Source organism: Phalacrocorax carbo, chromosome 2 (genome assembly GCF_963921805.1).
Source record: "Phalacrocorax carbo chromosome 2, bPhaCar2.1, whole genome shotgun sequence".
NCBI classification, from domain to species: Eukaryota; Metazoa; Chordata; class Aves; order Suliformes; family Phalacrocoracidae; genus Phalacrocorax; species Phalacrocorax carbo.
Window position 1 is genome coordinate 73,727,444 of NC_087514.1, and position 21,877 is coordinate 73,749,320.

The window sequence follows — 21,877 nt, forward strand, 5'->3', positions numbered from 1 at the left end:
TTTTTTCTTATTTTGGATTGAAGTACATTTAAAACACTCAGTCATTGAAGTCAATGAATTGAAGTCATTACTTCAATTCCAAGGGAATTGAAAGATTCACACAAGGCACAGAGAACAACTTGCTAGTTAAAATTCATATTTAAACTTGCAATCTAGGACCCAGACAGAAGCAAAGTAGAAAAAAAAAATTAAAACAAGATGTGAGATAGGAATCTTTAATCAACCTCGTTCTATCAGCCTGGGCCCAGCATTCCACCCAGTCTTCTGAGGTTACCCAGCGCCACTTTGAAAATGGATTACTTTCCACCGAAACAATGCCAAAAAGGGGCTTTAGCTCCTCTGGTGGAAATTAGAACAGCCTGGATCATCAAATGGGAAAAAATAATCATTATCAGTAGCAGTCAGAAATGTGAGGAAAGAAAAGGTGAAACCAGACTCAGGTTTTGGACTACTTAATGCCTTAGATGTGCCTTTGAAGACTGAGGTGGAGTGGCAAAAGCCTGCGGGTTTGTGATGCAAAGGAATGTTTGGTTCTTTAGTACACGATATAAACACCTGGGTTTTTTCCGAAATGTTTGGTTCAGAAATGTACTTTTTGTAAACCGCCAGTATGCAGTCCTGGAGAGGCTAACGCACTGATACAGTGTTGTGAACTTGATATTATCAGGTCAGAGGGAATACCAACACATACGAAAGATAATATATATTACCTCATACATGCTAACAGATGAAAAATACATTACAAAGATTTAATATGGCTTAGTGCATATATGTGTTTAAGTTGGTGTCCCTCATTTTGCTAAGAGAAATCTTCCAGCAGTCCTTGCCATCACCATCAAACCGAGACTCTACCTGCAGATGATCCACCATAGAGCTCCACAGGGCTCTGGGGTGACAGCTGTCAGGTCCCTTTACAAGCAGGCCAAATATAACTTGCAATATGATGTAAAAAACTTAATTCCAACTTCAGTAGCAGCAACATATAGCTGGCAGAGACACAGAGAAAGTGGTGAAATTTCCCAGGGGCTGTGATGTTGAATCAAGGTTTGTGTTATGGCATGTGGTCAGTTAAGGCAACATCCTTGATAGGTTAGTTTACCCACTTTAAAAGAAACAAAAGTAAAAATTAAGGAGCAATTCTGAAAGCACTGTTACCTAACATTCACTGACTCCTAGTTTTGCCTTTTAAAAAGCAAACCATCTTGCATGAATGTTCCATGCTACTGACGAATGCTAAAAGAAAACTTGGTTGACATAGGTATTTCCTATTTACGTAACTTCTAGCTTATACAAGATGGTCAGAGCCTTGGCCCTGCTACAGCCCTCTTTTACACTCCCACAGCAGTGCACTGCTGACCTCAGTTATGTATTAAAGTTCCCTGGAAGCCAACAGCATGTAACCATACACCTATAATTAAGTACATACTTGAACGCTTTGTTAAACAGGGAAAGACTGAAGAATTGCTGTCTATATAACTAACGATGAAATAATAGTAATGTACATTTAAATTCGGATTATTCTATAACGGTTTTATGCCATGGATCTGTTAGCCATTGATGACTGGAAAGCGATCTATAGCCAGCCTGTGACAGGCCACTGGCACACGTTGGCGTGGTTACACATGGTTGGATGTGTCTTGCAAAGAGCCTGAGATTTGCTGATGATGCTCTTCTCTTTAAATAACATGGTAGAAGAAGGGAAATGCAAACTTCAAATTTCCAGTCTAACACCTATATAATACCAATTTGAAACAGCAGGCTCTTTCTCCCCACTAACAAATGAGTCATCTAATATTAACTTCCTTCCAGCTTGTCAGTTCCTCACCCTGACACCACTGGTGCCTCTTATCTAGCATAAGGACAGCAACACTAGTGCAGTCACGCTGCTGGAATTTTAATCACCTCCCCAGTAACTCTATTCAGAGCAAATTTAGACCACAGCACCGAAATTATCAGCAACTTCTCATAATCCATCTATGTAAGCATCTACTGATGCTTAGAGGGGTAAAACTGCAGCAGAACTAGCAATAATAAGGAATATAATGACAACAATCTAGACAGGCTTTCAGTAAATTGCTTATAGCCCTTCTCACTAATTTCCAATTTTATTTCCCACCGCCCTCCCCTATACCCATACAGAAATATCGCTGGGTGTCTAAAATGAACTTGGAGCTCACTGCCAAAATTATAGCTGTTGCAGTGCTGAGTGTGGCAGACCCTAAGGTCCTCTGCTGAATGTGTGTCCCGTAGCGGACAAGCACATGCAATAATACACTGCTCGAAGTAAGCAAGGGCCGCAGGGCCAGCAGCCCTACACAAAGAGAGCAGAGCAAGTAACAGTAAAGGGTCAAAACCCTTATAGAATTTGACCAGAAAAAATCAGTGGAAAAAATTCAACCACCTCCACTGCTGAGTATATTACACCTGGTCAGAGCTTTTGAGAATGCAAGAAACTGTGTGTTGCAGCTGTGGCCACTGAATGGCTGTATTCCTCCTGCATCCTATTAGCGGGATTTGTCCCAAGACTTAATTGGTAATTTCGCTATTCCTTTTTTCATTCAGGAGCATTAATGTCTTTTTCGCTGCCTTTGCTGCAGAGAAGGCATCAGCATAGCAGGGCTGCAAATTAGACCATAGGTGTGTTGCAAATTCCAGGGGTTAATTTTTCACAGAAAATCAAAACCACCTTTAAGTGCATAAAGCATCTGTCCCACAACACTCTGACAGTAAGCCTGCCATACCTTCGGTTAACTTCTGGCACACAGACAGGGACTTAGATGTCTTCCAAGACAGTCAAAGAATAATGAAAAAGCAACTTTGATGCTACCTGAAACCAAAGTATTCAAAGCACATTGCCTGCATTCCTCAGCTGCAGGCACTGAGCCAGGACACGAAGATAATCATTCAGGCTGGCAATGGGGGAGGGAGAAAGCAGCTTAAGGACCCGAGAGCTGAAGTACTCTGGTCAAGAAAATCTAGACAGAATTTAATCTGCAAGGTAGCTATACAGTCATGTTTCTCCCCGATCCCACTCCCATTAGGTGCATTAGAGAATTAAAATAATCAGGGACAAGGCAATATTTTTTCTCCTTTTTTGCTTGTCTCTTTTATCTGCTCCATAGAAAACAAGGATCTATACCAAGCAAACCATTTCCCTCTCGTCTTGCACTGCTTTCCCAACTGTGGCTAAATTTCCCTGTTTCAAGAAGGCAAACTGCCCAGCCTAATGCCCAGCCAACAGTGGAACATTTTACATGGGGGAAAAGTTTCTCCTCACCTTCTCCCAAGCCTGAGATTTGATAACCATCATATGATACTTTGATGTATCTATCAATATATCTACTTGGGTATGTCAACCCAAGATAAATTAGTTCTTTCAATACTGCAGCATCTGTTGTTTGACTTGATAATCTGCTGCAGCAGTGAGGTTTGCACATAGTAGAAAAAATTCTGTAGTGGTTAAAAAAGGCTCCTGAGACACTGAGCTCTTTTTCTCCTTGTGTTATGAAAGCTATTGGGGAAAAAGGAGAGCAGCATCATCTCTGTGTCACTACAGTATCCAGCAGCAACTCCCTGTGACTCAACCACTTAAAGAAAAGTTCTTGGAAATTTCTTAGTGATACTAACTATGGATTCAACTCCACCAATTATCGCAGCTTTAAAGTTGTTAACAACAGCTAACACGCCCTGTTCTGGCAATTGTGTCACACAGATCTATCCCAAGCAGGTCTACATGGCAGGAGCAGAAGCAGTCTCTGCAGGCTTTAATAAACTTCCTAAAGTTGGAGAGTCGACAGACTGGAGAATAGTGTGTTTGTGGCCTTACCTACCCTACGGCCCTTCAGGATCACGTGCTAGCAGAATCTGTGTCCAGCAAAGATGGCCTTAAAAGTGAGTTGTGCACTGTCTAAATCACTACACCTCAGGAGAAGACCAACCCAAGTAGCATGTATCCTGGCCTTCAGCTTTTGCCTCCTTGTGTGTAGGGACCAACAAAGAATACCCTGTAGGCCAGTACCCGACTTTGTCTTCTAGGGTTCTTCAGGTGCAAGAAGACTTGACATTAGGAACCATTTCTTTACAGAGGGGGTGGTCAAGCACTGGAACAGGCTTCCTAAGGAGGTGGTCAGTGCTCCACCCCTGTCAGTGTTTAAGAGGCATTTGGACAATGCCTTTAACAACATGCTTTAACTTTTGGTCATCTTTGCTTTTAAGAGCAGAGTATGTGACAACAGCACTAAGGAGTATAAAAACACTAGAAAAGAAATAACAGCTCATTTTCCCCTGGTTTTCATGATGCAGAGTGTTATGGACTCATTTAGAACCTAACATGCAGTCTGTTTATACCCTAAATGCACACGTAATACAAATAAAATGCATTTAAAGAACACCAAAACATATAAAACAAGACTTTTGGAGAGTGTCTTACCTTTGACCCAATAAGTGTGTACAGCCATTGGATGGTTTCATTATGATTTATTACTCCATTCATGCCATCGACATAGAGCATAATCTGGCCCAAAGCTATTGTAAAGAAAAGAGATAAAATATAATCAGACCTGGTGAATACTTTTTATAATCCTAATCATTGCTGGCAACCTTCTTATAGCAGGGTTTTACAGAGATGTGGGGACCTCAGCTAATGGAAGATATATTGGACAAGATTGTGCTGGACAAAATCTTGGGCAACTCCAGTAACTTTACTGATTTCATCTGGATGATATAAATGTGAATTTCACCCAGGGACAAGCACAAGCACTTGCTCCTTCCTAGAAGATGCCACATTTTATTTCCCCAAAATCTGCAAACAGTATTCTACACACTGCTTACTGTCACAACAGTTCCATCAGCTACAATGCTTCACGTCTTGTGAGACAAGACTTTTACCAATCGTTTCAGCACCCTATAATGTTTGGATTTAGTGTATTTGGATTAAGCTGACTGTTTCAGTGAATTCCGATAGCACGAAATTAAAGCAGGGCAATTAACACCAATAAGGACAGCAAATATTCACCATGGCACAGTGCTCTCTTGAAAATGAGTTTTGCATTTTAGTGAGAAAATACAAGAAACAAAGCATGGTTAACAAAGAAGCGTCTTTATTATTTATTCTAAAGCATTTACAACAACATTTCAAAACATGCTAGTAGAATATTTCATAACAGTAATTCCACTGTTTGCAATCCTGATAATGTGAGACTTTCTAGAGACAACAGCTATTAAATCTTTTCTGACTGATAAGGACAGACATTTTTCATAAGGATTATGAAAAGTGGATTAGCAAAATTAATCTATCATCTTCAAAAGTTTCCACTGTTAGATCTTCTGCTTTATAGCAGGAGATCAAAGCACAGTGGGATGAAAAAGAAATCACTGATGTAACACCTTTCAGCACAGCCTGTTGGCATAAAAACTCAATTATCTAATGCACAACCTGATGAGCCCCTAGTACACTGCTTTAAGGGGGGAAAAAAAGGAAAAACCCCACAGGGCAAGGAAAATTATGATGTTCTCAATCTTCCAAATATATTCCGAATGTTTGCTAACTTTTGCACAGGTTGTGCACAGTGCAGCATAATCTTCTTTGAGGGCAGATTTTCAAAGACATGAATATTAGGCAAGCACTGTAGCTAAGTAGCTACCTTTCATTTTTACATTGTCTCCTCCTTTTTCCTTTGCTCTAGTTGGTCGATTTACAGTTAAAAAACCCCGAGGTATTAATTTGAGGTACTTATACTCCTTATCTAACCTGCTACACCAAGCTAGAAGCAAAGTCACCCACAAGGTCAGTGAAGATGGAGAAAAAGTGAACAAGAAGGCTACAGCAAGGAGATAATTCATATTTTAGGCAGGCTGCATTGCAGCTAGGGTATGCCTATCTGCCTCTGCTCCTCCTCTCCAGGGTGCAATCGTTCACCACCCTCTGAACACACGTGTTTCAGGTGAATAACATTAGGTGGGAGGGATACAGGCCCAAATGTTAAAGTAAAATAAAAGATGTAAGCTAGTCAGCGAAAAGAGATAAGAATTATACTGACTGAATAAATGGCGGTTTTGTAGCATTTCCTTGCAGGTAGAAGAAAGAGGAGAACACTGCTATCCCTGTGGTAATCAAAGGTCTTAATTCTTGTTTTTATTTCCTTTCAATGCTAAAAAGATTTGGCCCTTAATCAGGATGAGGGCCAGCCATGATAAGGTCACCAACCCCCCCCCCCCCCCTTTTTTTTTCTTGCAAATTCTTTGGTTGGGGCTGAAAGGATTTAATTTGAATTTGAAACAAATGTGAAACAAATTTTACTCTTGGTGCATGTTTTACAAATTAATATAGAAATAAAGCAAGAAGTCTGCTTTTAAAGGGAAAACATTCAAACAATACAAAATTACTCCACTGCTTATACTTAAGACCAGTTTGACTGGATGCGTAAGTGAGATCTGGGATGCATTCCTCTTCAGCCTCTTAGACGTGACTCTTTGTAACAACAATAGGTTAAGGCAAATTAGCAGACCTTAGAAAGAAGCCACACAAAAATTTTAGGGGTTCCTGACAATTTTCATCTGCTACCACTAATCTTGCCCCTCCAAACCTTCCAACCACCCCCCACCTTTTTTTTTTTTTTTTCGTTATCAGTGCTATCCCAAATATGTGATACTATTTGTATCTTTCCAGCAACAGATTGGGTCTTTTGCATATAGGTGAAAATTTAGTATCACATGAAAAAACCACTACTGCTGCCACTTGAACAAGGGGTCAATAAGTTTCACAGGACAAAGACTTAGAAAGAACGCCATGAAATGGCCAAGACAAGACAGGTTTGCTATGGAGTCATGCTGACCACATGAAAGTAATTACTCCTGTAATTATCTGCCACACATCAAGTTATCAGCTGCTGACAGACCTTGGCGTGGAGCTACATATTGCTATTTCCTGTCTTCAGGGTTCAGAAAAAATGAAAGCAAGGCATGATAGGCACGGTTGAGGAGAAAACAGCTTTCATTATAAGGAAGAGTAAGTGAGGGAGAAGCTGTACGTACTTTGTGCAAAGCTGATGCCTTATAAAGTCTTAGGAAAAGAAGCCCACAAGAAGAGTTACAAAAAGGAGAATGTTGGGTTTTATACTGTGAAGAAGAAAAGGTAACACCTAGCAACCACACAACATAATGGAAAACTGAATAGACCACAGAAATGCTAGTGTAGGAGCAGACTGGTGGGCTGGAGGTTCTTGGGCTATCCCAGGGCTCGGGCCTGGCTGAGTGGGGCACACCAGTTTTGCACTAGGAGACAGACTGGCCACAGAGCACTCTGCACCGTTTTCTATTCTTTTTTTCTATTTTCTATTTCTAGCCACCTCCTGATAGCCCACCTCCCAGCCCTCAACTACAGCCTGCTGAAATGGCTGCAGCCCCAATGCAAACTCCAAACTCCATGCGCCCACCACCCCGCACATGCGTGTTTGCATGCACATGGACCCACCAGCAACACGCAGGCCCTCACCAAGAAAGGGCATGCTAATTTGCAAGGCAATCCGAGCTTATTCAGAAGGCCACTCTAGTCAAAATCATTTAAGTTCGCATTTGTATGTGCCTTCAACTGAACTTTTTTTCCACTGAAAAACGAGAAGGCTATTTAATCCATTTAATCCCATCTCTCAGCTAACTGGAATTCTTTTTGGAAGTATATCAACAACCTACTTGCATTAGGAAAGCTCGTTATTGTGCAACAGGGGGCTGGGAGAGGGAGGTTTAAATATGGAGCAGACTTAATTTGGAATTTCTTTGTTCCCACTACCCTTGTCAAACCCTTAATCATATGTGAAAGTAGTGTGTGACTTTACCCATAGCTATTTTCAAGTGGAAAATTGCTGGATTTCTTAGGAAAGGCTTAGGCTAGAAAACAACAGACGAGCCAGAAACTTCATAGATTTCTGTGAAATAAGAGGTTTAAGAAAGCCTCTAAAAACTTACCAGTATTGGCACTGATACTCTCCTGGGATCTTTCCTGTATAAAGTTAACAGGACCAAAGGGGAAAAACACTAGCACAAAACATCATCACGATGAACATCACTTTAAGTAAAAATCTACTTCTCTCACCCAGAGTGTCAAAAGTTTCAAAGCTGTTTCCTGCCCACACACCTACTTCTCTCATCTGCCCTATCTGCTTCATATTTTACCACAAGACTAACTTAGAGAAAACAGCAGCACTGAAGGAGCAGAAATCCTTTTTTCTTATGGTTTCCTGTGAGTCAAAACCCCATTCATGAAGAGTTATGGCAGGGATGCATCTTATGACTGCATTTGTTTCCATCAGAAGCAGCAACCCTATAGGGTGAAGCAGGCCCAAGCCAGACCCTGTCACCCCAGGCTTCAGCTTCCACGGAAGCTTCTGGCCCACGTTCATCAGACACTTCGTAACCAGCAGCCATGGTGCACGTGACATGATGTATACAACACCAGATGTGTGTGAACGACATACACAACTGTGATGAAAGTAATGGGGAAGAACCAGCTGCTGAAAGTCATCTTCCTCATTGCTAGTTAATGAGAAATCAAAGGTCTGTGTGACTGCCTTCACTCATTCCACTGGGAAACAGAATTACTAGCTTACGTACGCTATCCTGGGCACTGAAAAGGCATACTCCATCAAAGTAAATGTCCTGATCAAGAACAAAATATTAGTATCGGCCTAGTGAGGGATCCCAGGAGGGAGATAATACAGTTATCTATTATTCTGTTATGAAGCACTAGATGATTGTTCTGAAGGAAAAAAAAAAACTACCTCAAAATTTCTTTCTGTGTGTTTCCTCCCTGGAGAGAGGCAAGAACTCAGCTGTGAAGGGAGATTGCTCTGAACACAAAATCTTAGCTTAGCTCAGCCCTGACACACTGCATGTCAGGAGCTTGCACACACACGCTTGGGGAAGAGCTTACTGTCTCCATAACATCCTTGGATATTGGAGTGTTTCCCTGATGATAAATCATTATTACATACAAGTTTTGTACCATCCAGCTACTTGAAAATTAACAAACGGCAGCAGAGCTACTTGCTTCTAAGAGGTGGCACCAGATAAAAGAGATGACCTGGCCTTTCCACCACTTCTGAAAATGATGTTACAAAGCAGCACTGTGACAAACCTTATGACTCACGCTTATTACACAGGGGTAGAAATTTTTAGGCTTTTTCCTTTTTTTTCTCCCCTCTGTTACTATTGGTATGGTTGCTCTTAGGTTCAGTGCAAAATCTGCTGTTTATACACCTACTTCCATTTCTTTACTCCTGTCAAAGATATCTGTAATGTCATCTAGGAAGATAAAAACAATCTTATTCCTGGCCACGAATGCATGAACATTTTATTTCTTATCAAAGTTTCTTTAAATCCCAACTCTTTACTTAATCTTTTTTTTTTTTAATCCCCTGTTCATTTGTTCTTTCCATTACCACACACTTCACGGCTGAAAATTGCTAAGAAATTAATTTTCAGAACTCTCATATGTGTTGGTTTGGGCTGTGATAGAGCTAATTTTCTTCACAGTAGCTAATGTGAGGCCATGGTTTGGATTTGTGCTAGAAACAGTATTGATAGCACAGGGATATTTCAGTCACTGCTGAGCAGTGCTTACACAGAGTCAAGGCCTTTTCTGCTCCTCACCCCACCCCACCAGCGAGCAGGCTGGGGGTGCACAAGAAGCTGGGAGGGGACACAGCTGGGACAGCTGACCCCAACTCATCAAAAGGATATTCCATACCATATGACATCACACAGTAACCACATAGTGAACTAGTATTAACTCTATTAACCAAGAACTGAACTTTCTGACAAAAAAAACCTCATCACAAAATTAAAGTTATACGCTGAAATTGCAAAGACAGTAAATATATTGTCTTGTTAAAGTAAATCTGAAATTTTTATGCTAGCTGACACTATTTAAAGTCTATCTTTTAGTCTTAAGCAGTATTTTAGTAGCTCAAAAGTATGTGGAAACTTCTGCACCTAAAGTATTATTCAAAGTTAAGATTTATGCAGAAGGGTTTATAGATTAATCTTCCCTTTCTCCCCCCCGCCCCCCATTTACTTTAATGGCAAAATATACAAAGATAGAATAAAACTCATCTGTTTTTAATACTGAAAATGAGTGACAAAGTGACAACCAGAATTTTCCCCCAGATTACAGGCTTAAGGGAAGCTGCCATCCAGAGGCCACCCCTGGGCAAAGCCAAAGGAAACAGGAGGGCTGGACATGCCACTCTGCAATCAAGACATCTTTCTGCAGGATGCTTGGGCCCTCCAATGTACATTGCTGGCTGTTGTTATAACCAAGTGGGTACAGCAGTGGCACGCTGTAACTTGCCTTTAAAAGAACATCTTATTTAAAAATCAAGGTCAAGCTCACCAAGAAACAAAATTCATAGAATCATAGAATATCTCGAGTTGGAAGGGACCCACTAGAATCATTGAGTCAATCCTTTCTTTACTTGGCAGCTAAAAACGTGCCTTTGCTGTGATTTTAATTCTAACGAGACAGCATGTGTGTATTTTGACACTTATTATTTTAATCAGTCCGTTAAAGCTCCATGCTTAACACTATGTTCTTAAATGGCACAGCCCAGCAATAGTTTCCACCATCCACAAAGCCCACAGGAAATACTGGAGGAGATTTATAACTCTGACATTCCTGGCACAATGACAGACCTTTAGATCCGTGTTATTATTATTATTATTCCGTTCTACCTAATTGTCTGTCTTTAACAATAACCTTAGTTTGGGGGAACCCCAGGGACTGCTAGCAAAGAAATGCTCTTTCATTGCTGATTACTACATGAAAATGAAGGGTAACAGGCTGCCAGCTCTGGACTCAGAGCAGATCTGAGACCAAGAGTCTGGGAAAATGCCTCCAAGTTTTGAAGCCTCGATGACATTTACAGTCATTTGTGCTGCAGGTACTCAGAAGTGATCCACAAAGAACTTTGACAAACATTTTTGGTCCTCAGAACCTGACTGTTGATAACACCTCAGCAATAAGGCAGTCGTATGGACCACAGAGCATTAACAAGCCTAATCATTTACTTTGAAAGCAGGTTGTGACTGTGGTTTGGGGAGGGAGTAGCAGGTTCTCCCCCTCCTCTTTTTTCAGGGTAAGGTACCTGTGTGGTCAGGACCTCCAGAACTCTCTATCCTGAAGCTCCTTAACTAGAAGGGCTCTAGTTACCATTTCAACCTCACACACACACGCCTCCTCTGCCTTAAAGCCTGCTTCCCAATGGTTATCAGTGTCCCCAAGGTTCAAGTGAAGAGAAATGCAGCCCTTCCCCAAGAGACAGCCAACGCATGACAAGTCCAGGACCGCAGAAACCTCTTACAGCGGAATTTTCTCCTCTTCACATTTCCTCTGCTACCCTTTTCCCCTGTGTGCCTCTCTCTAAAAAACAGCATGCAGCAAGGTCAAAGGGCATAATGCAGCTTTAATCGGCTCAAGTGTTTCAGCAAAAGCTGGTCTTCTATACATATCATGCAACACCTGTGGCTGTACACAAGCCCCACTAAAGCCAAAGGAACACACCAGAATTGCACCTCTTCCAATATTTCTCTTGTGATATTTCTTAAAATTTACATCATTGCAAAGAAAGAACAGACTGTCACTTGACTCTGTCAGCAGTTGAGCTGCCGAATGTCTTTTTATTTGAACTGAAATCTGGCCTATGTACATGTACTGTAAAAGTTTTGCACGATTAGTCATAATTGTTTTAATCATCATTTTATGTTGCACCCCTCACATTTTACACTATATTCCAGCATGCTTTGCAAGATCAGTATCACTTACCAACGTACAATAAGCTGGGTAAAGCTTATATAGCAAAAGGTAAAATAATTTCCTCATTAAAAAGAATATGCAATTAAAATACCTTATCAATAAATTAGCATTAGACCACTATTTTGCGAGCTGACTAAAAGCAGCAAAGTATGAAAAATAAGGAAAGAAATTTTAAAAAGGGAAGAAAGAATTAAGGAAGACGGGAGAAGGGGAAAAGACAAAAGAAAAAAGGAAATACAAGGTTAACCAGATGATTTTAACAGATGACCATTCACCTTCGGTACTTCATGAAGCAAAGCTCCTGTGGAAAAACAGAATGTGTGGTGGCCCTGAATTAAGATGACACGTTATAATGTATGCATATAGAGAGCTGAATTAAGGCAGCTGCTTCTTAACTGAATTAACAGGTTGTAACACTGAACAGTGTCCTTCCAACATGTGTATGAATTACAGTTTTTTCTTAAGAATTTAGATTTCTAGAGATTTAAAGGATTTTCTGAGAAGACTTCCACATTGGCCCACAGAACGTGATTTCTCAAGGAGCACAATGCGATGGTGAGATGCCAGAGAGATTTTCTCGTAAGGCAAGGTATTCTGCAAAAGCATCACGCCAGTGCAGGACACTACCCATGGAAGTACTAAAGAATTAACTCCAATGGGCTCACACCCAACTCCCAGCTATGACTTCTTGTACTGAGTACTGATGTTGCAGCAAAAGAGAAGTGGTTTGGTTTTAGGGCAGAAATTAAGATCTGTTTTTAAGGATTAGGTCACTCTTCTCATTTCCAGTAAAATAGTTCACACGTCTTTTTCAGAGAAGATTAATCTTTAAATGTATTTTAAAGTTTTTATAATGGATTTATCATGCTTAGGCATCCAAGCACTTTACAACAGCAGTAAAATTGAATCAGAGGATCACAGGTCGGATGAGGTTGCTCAAACCAGGGAAATCCAGAGCAGGTTGTTTAGGACTCTGTCCAGTTGGGTCTTGAATATATCTCCAGGGGAGGAAACTGCACAACCTCTTTGGGCAACCTGTGCGAGTGCTCAGTTACCCTCACAGTTTTTTTGGTTTGGTTTTTAATTTTAAATTGCATTTCCCATATTTCAGCAAGTGCCCATATCTTGAGTCTTTTTTATTTCATTATTCACCACTGAAGTCTGTCTCTGTCTTCTGTACTCCCTCCCATCATATCTTTAGTCCCTCCCATAATATTTAAACTAAATTTAACTGGATTTAACTTGAAGATTAATCTGTAGTCAAGAAACAATAACTACACGGAGCTAGAAGCCAGAAAAGAAAATTTACCTTCAATTTAGGACTAAACTTGCTAAGTTTCTGAGACTCCCAAGTTGAGAAGCAGTACCTTAGCCCTTCTATTTGGGAGCCAATTGAGTAATTTAGTCTGGCAATGTGCTAGATGTGATGGATTTCAAGGCCTTTCCCTCACCATTAATCATCATGAACATAAGCCTTCTGTCTGTGTAAACAATACTAATCCTGACTTTGAAGGTACAAAGAGGGAAACACAAACCAACCTTTGCAAAATGGAAAAGATAATTTCTGCAGCTCCCTTTCTTGAACTCCTCAGACACCTATTTACCCTGCACAAAGAAAGGTCCCGCAGGTGCTAGCTGTCTTTTATCAATCATTATCAATTACATACAGCACATCAGTTTGGAATTCCAGCATCTCCTTTACATGCCAAAAAGCTAAGCCTTGGGAATGAACTCAGCGTTTGGACTGGGAAACACTGTAGAGTCAGATATGAGTTTGGAAGAAAATGCAATCAAGATTCAGTCTTAGCAAAAACAGCTTATTTTGATTATCAGACTCCTTGTGCCTTTGCACCTGGGGCAGAGAAAACTCTGAGGGAATATATGACTTCTTTATTTCTGTTATATGCTAACAGGATATTTTCTGACTGAAGTCAGGCATTTTTGTGGTGATTATGAAAAAAAGCACACTGCCTTGGGGTTCCTGCCCTATGTGGAAAGTAAAGAGAATCAAGGGGTAACACAGTTGGGCTGTTTAACAAACGGACTAACATTAGAGCAGAAGAAGGACATATGGTATGGTAAAAGCGTTCACATACTGAGCACTTTCAGTCACCAGCAGTACTTCTTGTTAGTACAACAGTAAACCTCCCAGGATGAAACCTGTCAGTTTTGAAGTCAACAGATGATAGTGTCTCACTGGCTTTTTTTCTTTTCCCCTGGTTTTCTTGGGGGGGGGGGGGGGTGGGGGGGGGTGGGGGAACAAACCCACATTTCCTAATATTTACCTTTTTCCTAAACAAAAAGGAAGATTCTCGGGAAGCAAAAAGAGGAAACAAGAATTCCCAGCATTACTGCATAATAAGATGAATAAAAGAAGAGAAATTCCCATGGTGGTTGAATATTCAAACACCGCTCCACTCCAGAGACTTCAGCACAGTCTTTCTAAAGCACAAACATTGATCAATGATCTTTTGTTGTCATGTAGAAACATGTTGTTGCTATCATGAGTGCTAATATTGCCTATAGTTCCTTGGTTTTTAAGCTCAACTTCATTGTCCAAGGTGCTATGCTGAGCAGGTAAACATAGGCCCAGTTCAGCATCTTGGATTAACAGCATTGTAGTTGTAAGGCAGCTCAATACACTTAAACTAGACTTTGGCAGGGAGACCTACAGAGAGTCAAGACAATTTCAGTGGGCATGTAAAGTTACTTCTGCTACTCAAAACCCAAAAAAACAATCTCCAAAGTTCATATATCGTGGCATATTCTTAATAAGCATGGACTTCCAAAAATAATACACACTATATTATTGAAGAGCAGAATACAAAAAAGGAAAGATGAATGACAGTCAATGAAAAGAGTAACCCTACCATCACTTCCCACAGAGGGTTTTGCAGGAAGCAAAGTGTGTTGCCAAAAGTGACACTTCAGTTACGTTCCAATTTTCAGTAGAATTCTAACACTGTTTATTCTAGCTGGTGTGCTTGGGGAATACCACGGAAGAACTACACCGAGAACAAAAAATACACGTAAATTTCTCCAGCTGTAATTTTTCTATATTAAGCTGGTTTTTAGTCCCCATATAGTTTCTTCACCTGGCAATATATTCCAAATGGTGTTTCCAAAATAAGGGACCGCATATGAAAAAGTCTCACGATAGAAGAAAAACCATTATTTTAAGAAGCACTACAAGACACCTCAAATAGGTTTCACTTCTAACATGTCTCAGTACTTGCTGTTAAAGTGACAACAGCTACAGGATTTTAGATAAGCCTGAAAGTTCCTATGAAGGGATGTATTGGCTTTCTTCATCTCAACAGTTAGAAATGCAACAAGTGAACAGACAGCACAGAAGTATTAAGATCGTCTGGGGGACACGAGTAGTGCTTAAAATGTTAGTGGCAAAAAGCTAAAGAAACTTTGCTTTTTCATAATTTTTTTTTTTCAATATAAACTTAAGCTTTCTTCAATGCTTTTTTCAGCTTGGAACCAACTGATTTAAAGGTCACTGTAGATGGGCGCAGAAAATCACTATTTTCCTGTCTTCCTATATTCCAAATCATCAAAAATCATTGATTTCCTCCCTGGCTCAGGAATGACTGACTCAAGAGCAGCAATCGGTAGGATAAATAAGAACTCAGTATACTTTAAGTTCAGCAACTAAATTAAAACAGTTCTTAAGCAAAGTGGGAGGACAAAGCTTGTCTGTTTAAAGCAAAGACAAGACTGGAAGTCTCACAGTGTCCCAGCCTCCTCACCATAGTGCTCTGGCTACAAAAGATTCAAATCAAACAGCCTGAAAATAAACGCTGATTGAATCAAGACCTCCGTGTCTTTGTCTATTGAGGGATGCATCCCAACATCAAGTGATTTGAAGAAAAAATGCATCTGTCACTTTTTATGCATGGAGCCACCTTAAAAAACAACAGTATGTCCTTCTAATTTTCTTAATCGGAGTTACACCATGACGGATGCTGAAACTGAATTCCCGATATACTTTTCAGACCTTTATTGCTCTTCAGCATGCTCAGCCTGTCTCTAACATTTCAGATAGACTCCACCCGGCAGTAATGTGCATGCCATTAAAGAATTCACTTTCATCTCCTGAATTTATGCTTGTTAGGGCAAATTAAAGAAAGACTCTGTTCTTTAAGTACTGGCTAAACAAAGCCAAAGTCAGCACTAGAAAGCAAACTGATACAACACTTCATTAAATGTGCTTTTTATTCTTTTTGTTTCAAGGATGTCTGCTGCTATGTGAAATTTAGGGTTATACAGTCTCCTTTCAAACCTCACAGTAAAGAATGCGCTCAAGTCACAAGTTCATATCTCCCATTTGGAGTGGGCTTCCCATGAGAAAAAGGCGCAGGGAAGAGACAGAGCTCACGCTCTTCCGAATTATTGATTGAAAATGCTGTTTTGTGTCTCTGCTGATTCATCTCAGATAATGAGCACAGATTCCTTCCAAATTAACGTAATTCCCTTTTAATCCCTTTATTCCCTTTTTTCCCCCCTTCAGCATGGTGACAGTGAGAACTCCTTTTAATACTGAATCCCACCTTATTACAGCAATTCTTAAAGAGAAACATAGTGAAATCATCTTCATCAGTGTCATGCTCAGACTCTTCTCCCTTCTGACTGAATTTAGATAGGTGAATAGCTAAGCAGAATGCAGACCAGCCCCATTTCTCCCCCTTCTCAAAATTCTCAGGCAAAGATAAACTTACAAAAATTTATTCAACCTTAATTTCTGATCAACAGAGAGACAGTTTACAGAATCTCTGCTTTTCACTGTATTTCCTTACCATATAAAAAATGAATAAAATAGATTCAGAAAAAATATTTGGGTCATAATCTTAATTTGACCTAAAAATGTGAGGTCTGTCATTGGTGACTAGTTGTCACCTGTATGGTGGCATGGAGAGACAATCATGTACTGGCTGAACATGAAGATGAAGGTGGTGGGTTTATTCAAGTTTGATGGCATACATTTCTTATTTACCACTAACTATGTACATGAGAAATGCACTTGAATAATCATGCTTTATTTCAAAAATAAAAATAAAATTGGGTGACTTTATTCCGTTTTGTTGGTATTATTGCAATTCAGTGACCACGGCATTGTTCGTAATCCTCATTATGAATGCAAGCATGTTTCTATGACTGTATTATTGGTCAGCACGTCATTAGCGGGAGTTACCTAGGACCAGGATCCCTGGAAAACACACTGAAGAAGATGGTGCAGAGGCAATGTGGTGGCAGGGGAGTTTAACAGCTCCTCATGTTAGACAGTTCAGAGCAAGGTTGCCAATGTCTGCTCTGTGAGCAATAACCTCGGGCTCCACAAGGAAGCGGCTCAATTACTGCCAGACCCAAACCAGTCCTGTCAGTATCACGGACACTTCCACGCAACACTCCTTCAGTAAGTGATGTGGACTGAACCCAAACCATCTGTGCATAACCGATGTAGAAGACTATGCATCAATGGCATAGTTAGTCCACGATCAAGACAAATCCACCATGGGTAATTAACAGTTTCTGAGTACTTAGAAAGACGTTAAATTAACATTAGGTGTACAAAATTCAAGCACTTGAAATTTAAGAAATGACAGAATTAAGATTCCTGTAGAAAACTTCATTCAGTCTACTTTGTGTACAAACTTAACTATGTCAAAAACAATTTCAAGAAACATTATTTTGGAGCTTTGGACTACTACCTCATCCAAAGCAAGTGCTGCAAAATACTGCCTAAAAAGGCACTTTCTCAGTGTGTGGTCCTAGGAATTTCGCACTAAAAAATATTCTGTCCTGTGAAGACAGAATATTTCATTTCCTGCAGGGCTTTCTATGATGTTCATCAATATACCGAGTGCTTCCAGGGTCCGAATACATTTTTTGCATAGCACACCGGTGCAGTAAAGAAATTATCCTGTTGTGTTCCACAGAGAAGTTGGAACTTCCACTAGCTCTGGATGCCATACCTGAGACACCTGACAATCTGGCTTTTGAGAATACCTTTTGATATAATCGTACTTCAAGCATACGCAGAAGAGCTGCAACCGAGTGTAGGTTCAGCTCTGTGCAGTGTGGCAGCCCCGCAGAAAACAATGAACACATGTGAACAGGGAACATAATGGTACTTTCTTACAAGATGAACTGAAATTACTTGCCTCGCAAGTACGCTACATACTAATACTATGGCAGAGGTTCAGTTAAAATCTCTCTCCGCCCCGTGTCAGGAACCTTAAAAATGAGTACCACCGCCATCCTTTTTTCCCCCTGAACTTTGAGGACTTGCAGCCTTATTTCCAGTGTCTGGAAAACCTGTGTTTACAAACATTATGGTCCTTTTTTTGTGTGTTTGGTGGTTTTGTTTGTTTGCTTGTTTTTGAGCTGGTATGCTTGTTTCATTTAAGAACAAATGGGGGGGGGGATGTTCCACCTCATGCCCAAGTGGAATGAGACTGCTAGATTCATCACATTATTTTTTTGCCATTTAACAGAATAAATACTTCCCGTATTAACTGTTTACACACCCTAAAGCAAAACAACAAACAAATCTAGAAACCACCTCTACTTCCTAATAAAAGTCACACAGTCAGAAACTGGTTCACCAGACATGATTTGAAAAGTTCAGGTCATCATTGCAACAATACTTGGAGTGTGAAGAAGCAAGAGTTATTTCGCACAGACAATAATTTGAGCTGATACATCCAGAAGCACTTCACAGATCAAAGAGTTTTGATATCCCCGAGCCACTTCCTACGTTCCACAGAACACCACCCAGCAACCACCACACATGGCTTTGTCATCCCCTGATCTATTTCCCATTTTTGGGACAGCTCCTCTTTATCCCTGTTTCCTCAATAGCAACACTGATAAAATGTCACTATACTCTAAAACTTTCTCATCACCCTACTGAACTCTTACAGAATCCTGCGGCTCTTCACACCAAAATCTGTCAAGGGAAGATTATGAGATGGGGAGAGACAACAGACCTCTGATGTGCTCCAGGCCACTGTGGTTCCAGGCTGCTACTCCTGTAGGCTCCCAGTTTCCCTGGAAGAGCACCTTTAGCTCCAAGCATCTGTTCAACAAACGTTTCACTTTTTTTTTTGGGGGGGCTCATATCCTTAGGGCTAGGAGAATACTGCAAGCAGCAGTTGCTAACTCTTTGATCATCATTGCCATCCAGAAGAACTTCTGCTTGTCAAATGAAAGCTTGTCAAACAAAATGGGGTAACTTATGTGTTTGTGTCCACATAAAACTAAACTATGAAGTGGGCATATACTGTCTTCAGCGGTAAGCGTCTTTGCTCCTCACAAAATGATTACTACAATATCTAGGGCTGTTAATTTTGTTTCATAGTTGTAACTGGGAGCTAATTTTCACTAATCTCATCCCTTCTCATTGCTCAAGGCAGAAGGGTAGTTTTGTACTTTGCATACAGTACAAACAATGGCAAAGTTAAAAATTAAATAAAATACCTGAGTTGCTTTATTGGTGCAGAAAATAAAGTGGAACTGAAGTGTACTCATTTTGATTCACTGCTCAATCCAAATAAATTTATGTTAGCAGAAAGTGCAAAAGCAACAGAAAAGCCTGAAAGCCAGCAATTCATGTTGTGCAGTTGAACGGCAGAAAAAAATAAATGTAAACAGTAGTTATCAGTTAAATAAGGACAGCTGCTTGCTACTGTGTAAAAAAATCTCAGAGCTTTATAAAATCAATACTCCAGTACTAAGCTGGTTTAAACCTGTAGACAATTATTTCCCAACCATTCCATAATAAATGTTACTAAATTGTTTTACATTTTCCTAAGAAAGTCTTGAGACACCAAAAATACTGCTCTGTGCGAACCTCCGTGAGCTCCACTTTTACATATCAGCTTGTGAGAGTGCTTCTAACTTGGTTACATAAACAACTTCTCTAAAATGTATCCAAATCCATGTGACTGTACAAAAAGAAATAAAATATGAAGTGGTGAGAGAAAGACTCAACATTGCTGGTACAAGCATTAAAAAAATAAAGTCTATTCCTTCCCGCCTTCCTTAATCTCATTTCAAGTTTAACATACAGAAAGGCTCAGAGCCAGAATGCTTATCCAAACTACATAAATCTCTAGACAAACTCTCCAGACTATACGGCCCTGTCCTCACAAAACCTTCCAATTCTTCCTAATGCTGCTTTTCAGCAGGAAAGGCTACTAGACAGCTATCTTTTCCCACCAAATCTTTGATCAATCTTTTCCTACCACATCTTCCCTTGGAAGAATGACTCTCCTTCCGTGCAACGTATTTATTAAATGAAACGGGAATGGAAACCAGCCCCCAAACCTGCAATGAACCCTACAGCAACAAGGTACCCCACACCGCTGCTGCGGCCGCCCCTGAGAAAGACCCAATTAATTCCCTTATTCCCTTCTTGAATTCCTGACCGGGGTCAGAGGGAGGGAACAGCATTTACCACCATGCAACCTATTTCAGGCAGCTGGTCCAGCTTATAATGTAAACATGGTAACACCTTGGGAAGGTCACTCAGAGGAATGGTAGCATTAGCAAAGCAATTAATTTTGGGCTGACCACATGCATACTGCCCTTTCACTTTGTTTTCCTCCCTTCCTCCCCCCACCTTGTAGAAAGAAACTCGAGGAATTTTCACTCGTTCTCTGAACAGAAATTTTCAGGAGGTGAGAGATGAGATTTTCTTGAATACTGAGAATGTCTTCTTTTTTTGGGATGATTTCCAGCATGATATTTTATTTATCTGTTGCCAAAAGAAACACTTTATAGTTTTCTCATTAGTCAAAGGGCTTTAAGAACATGCTCGAAGGAAATGATCCAACTAAAAAAACAAGCAAAACCTCTCCATGCACTTCACATGCTCCATGAAAAGCGGCTGCTTCATGGAAACAGCACCTGTAGAGCTAGCTGTTCAACCTGAAGTGTGTTTACCATCTCCTTGAAAATCTTTATACATAAATGCACATGGAAAAGTTGCAGATCTTCTACGTCTTTCTGTCTTCTGACCACTAGAAAGTGAAATTCAAGGAAAAGGGGGGAAAAAATTGCATGTTTAAACTCGTGAGATTCAATGGTCACCTTTCACTTCTTTGAGGGTTTAATTACATGACATTTCATAAAGCCAGAGAGTAAAACGTAAAACATAGTGAGGTACTGAAGCTCCAGGTGGATTTCCAAGGTCACACTGAACTTGCCTGCCCTCAGAGCCCTCGATGACTGCAAAGCTGAAATCAGATATTGCTGCATTTACCTCCTGCTTCTTTCATCACCTTTTTTCTTAAATCTAGACTGCCACCTTTAACATGCCCTCTCTATATAGCATACACTGCACACATTCCTCATCTAATTTACATGAAGAACAGAGAGTTTTTAGAATGAAGAACTCAAAGCCTAGATATATTTTATTCTGTGTGATGGGCTGTCATAGTGCTTTCCTCCTACACCTTTTCTACAGCATATTTCCTTGCACAACCAGTCACAAACACCCTGGATCTAGCAACGCCAGTGAGGACCTATGCAAAAGATTGTGCCTTCCAAATAGGACAGTATTTTCCTTTCAGTTTTCCAAACCCACCTACATGAGTGCCTACAGTTATGATTAAACAAATAAATTTCAGAAAGCTAGAAGATCAGGGAATGTCCAAATGCAGACTAAATGCATTATTGCAGTGTAAATTACTTCTTCCAGGTAATTTCTACAGTCCAGGAATGTATTTTTTCTCCTTGCATCTTGCAGTAACACATAATTGGTTTGGGGTGTGTTTGTGCACATATTTTTGTTTATAAATATACATCATGTACACAGATGTATATCTGCAGATAAACATATCTAACTATATGCATGTGCATTTACACATCCCTCTCTCAAAATTCAAGCCTTACAGTATCATAAAAAGAACATGACCACTTCATGATAAATGCTTGCATGTGTGTATAATTAGTTTTAAAAAGTATTGCTGTTTATCTGTACAAGAACTTTCAAATCATGTTTTCAAAGCCCAGACCTTCACGGTGCTTTCAGAATTCTATTTTTATGACAATATGCAT

The 21,877-nt window shown here is 40.1% G+C and overlaps 1 protein-coding gene across 10 annotated transcripts in view; it reads right to left on the minus strand.

Moving 5' to 3' along the window:
• The window catches only part of FHOD3 (formin homology 2 domain containing 3), a 409,609-nt gene that overhangs the window by 157,472 nt on the left and 230,260 nt on the right, over positions 1-21,877 (minus strand). For all 10 annotated transcript variants that reach the window (XM_064443292.1, XM_064443290.1, XM_064443289.1 and 7 more), the window contains exon 6: positions 4,430-4,524. In XM_064443292.1, the coding sequence (XP_064299362.1) occupies positions 4,430-4,524 (95 nt within the window). The remainder of the gene's footprint in view (positions 1-4,429; positions 4,525-21,877) is intronic.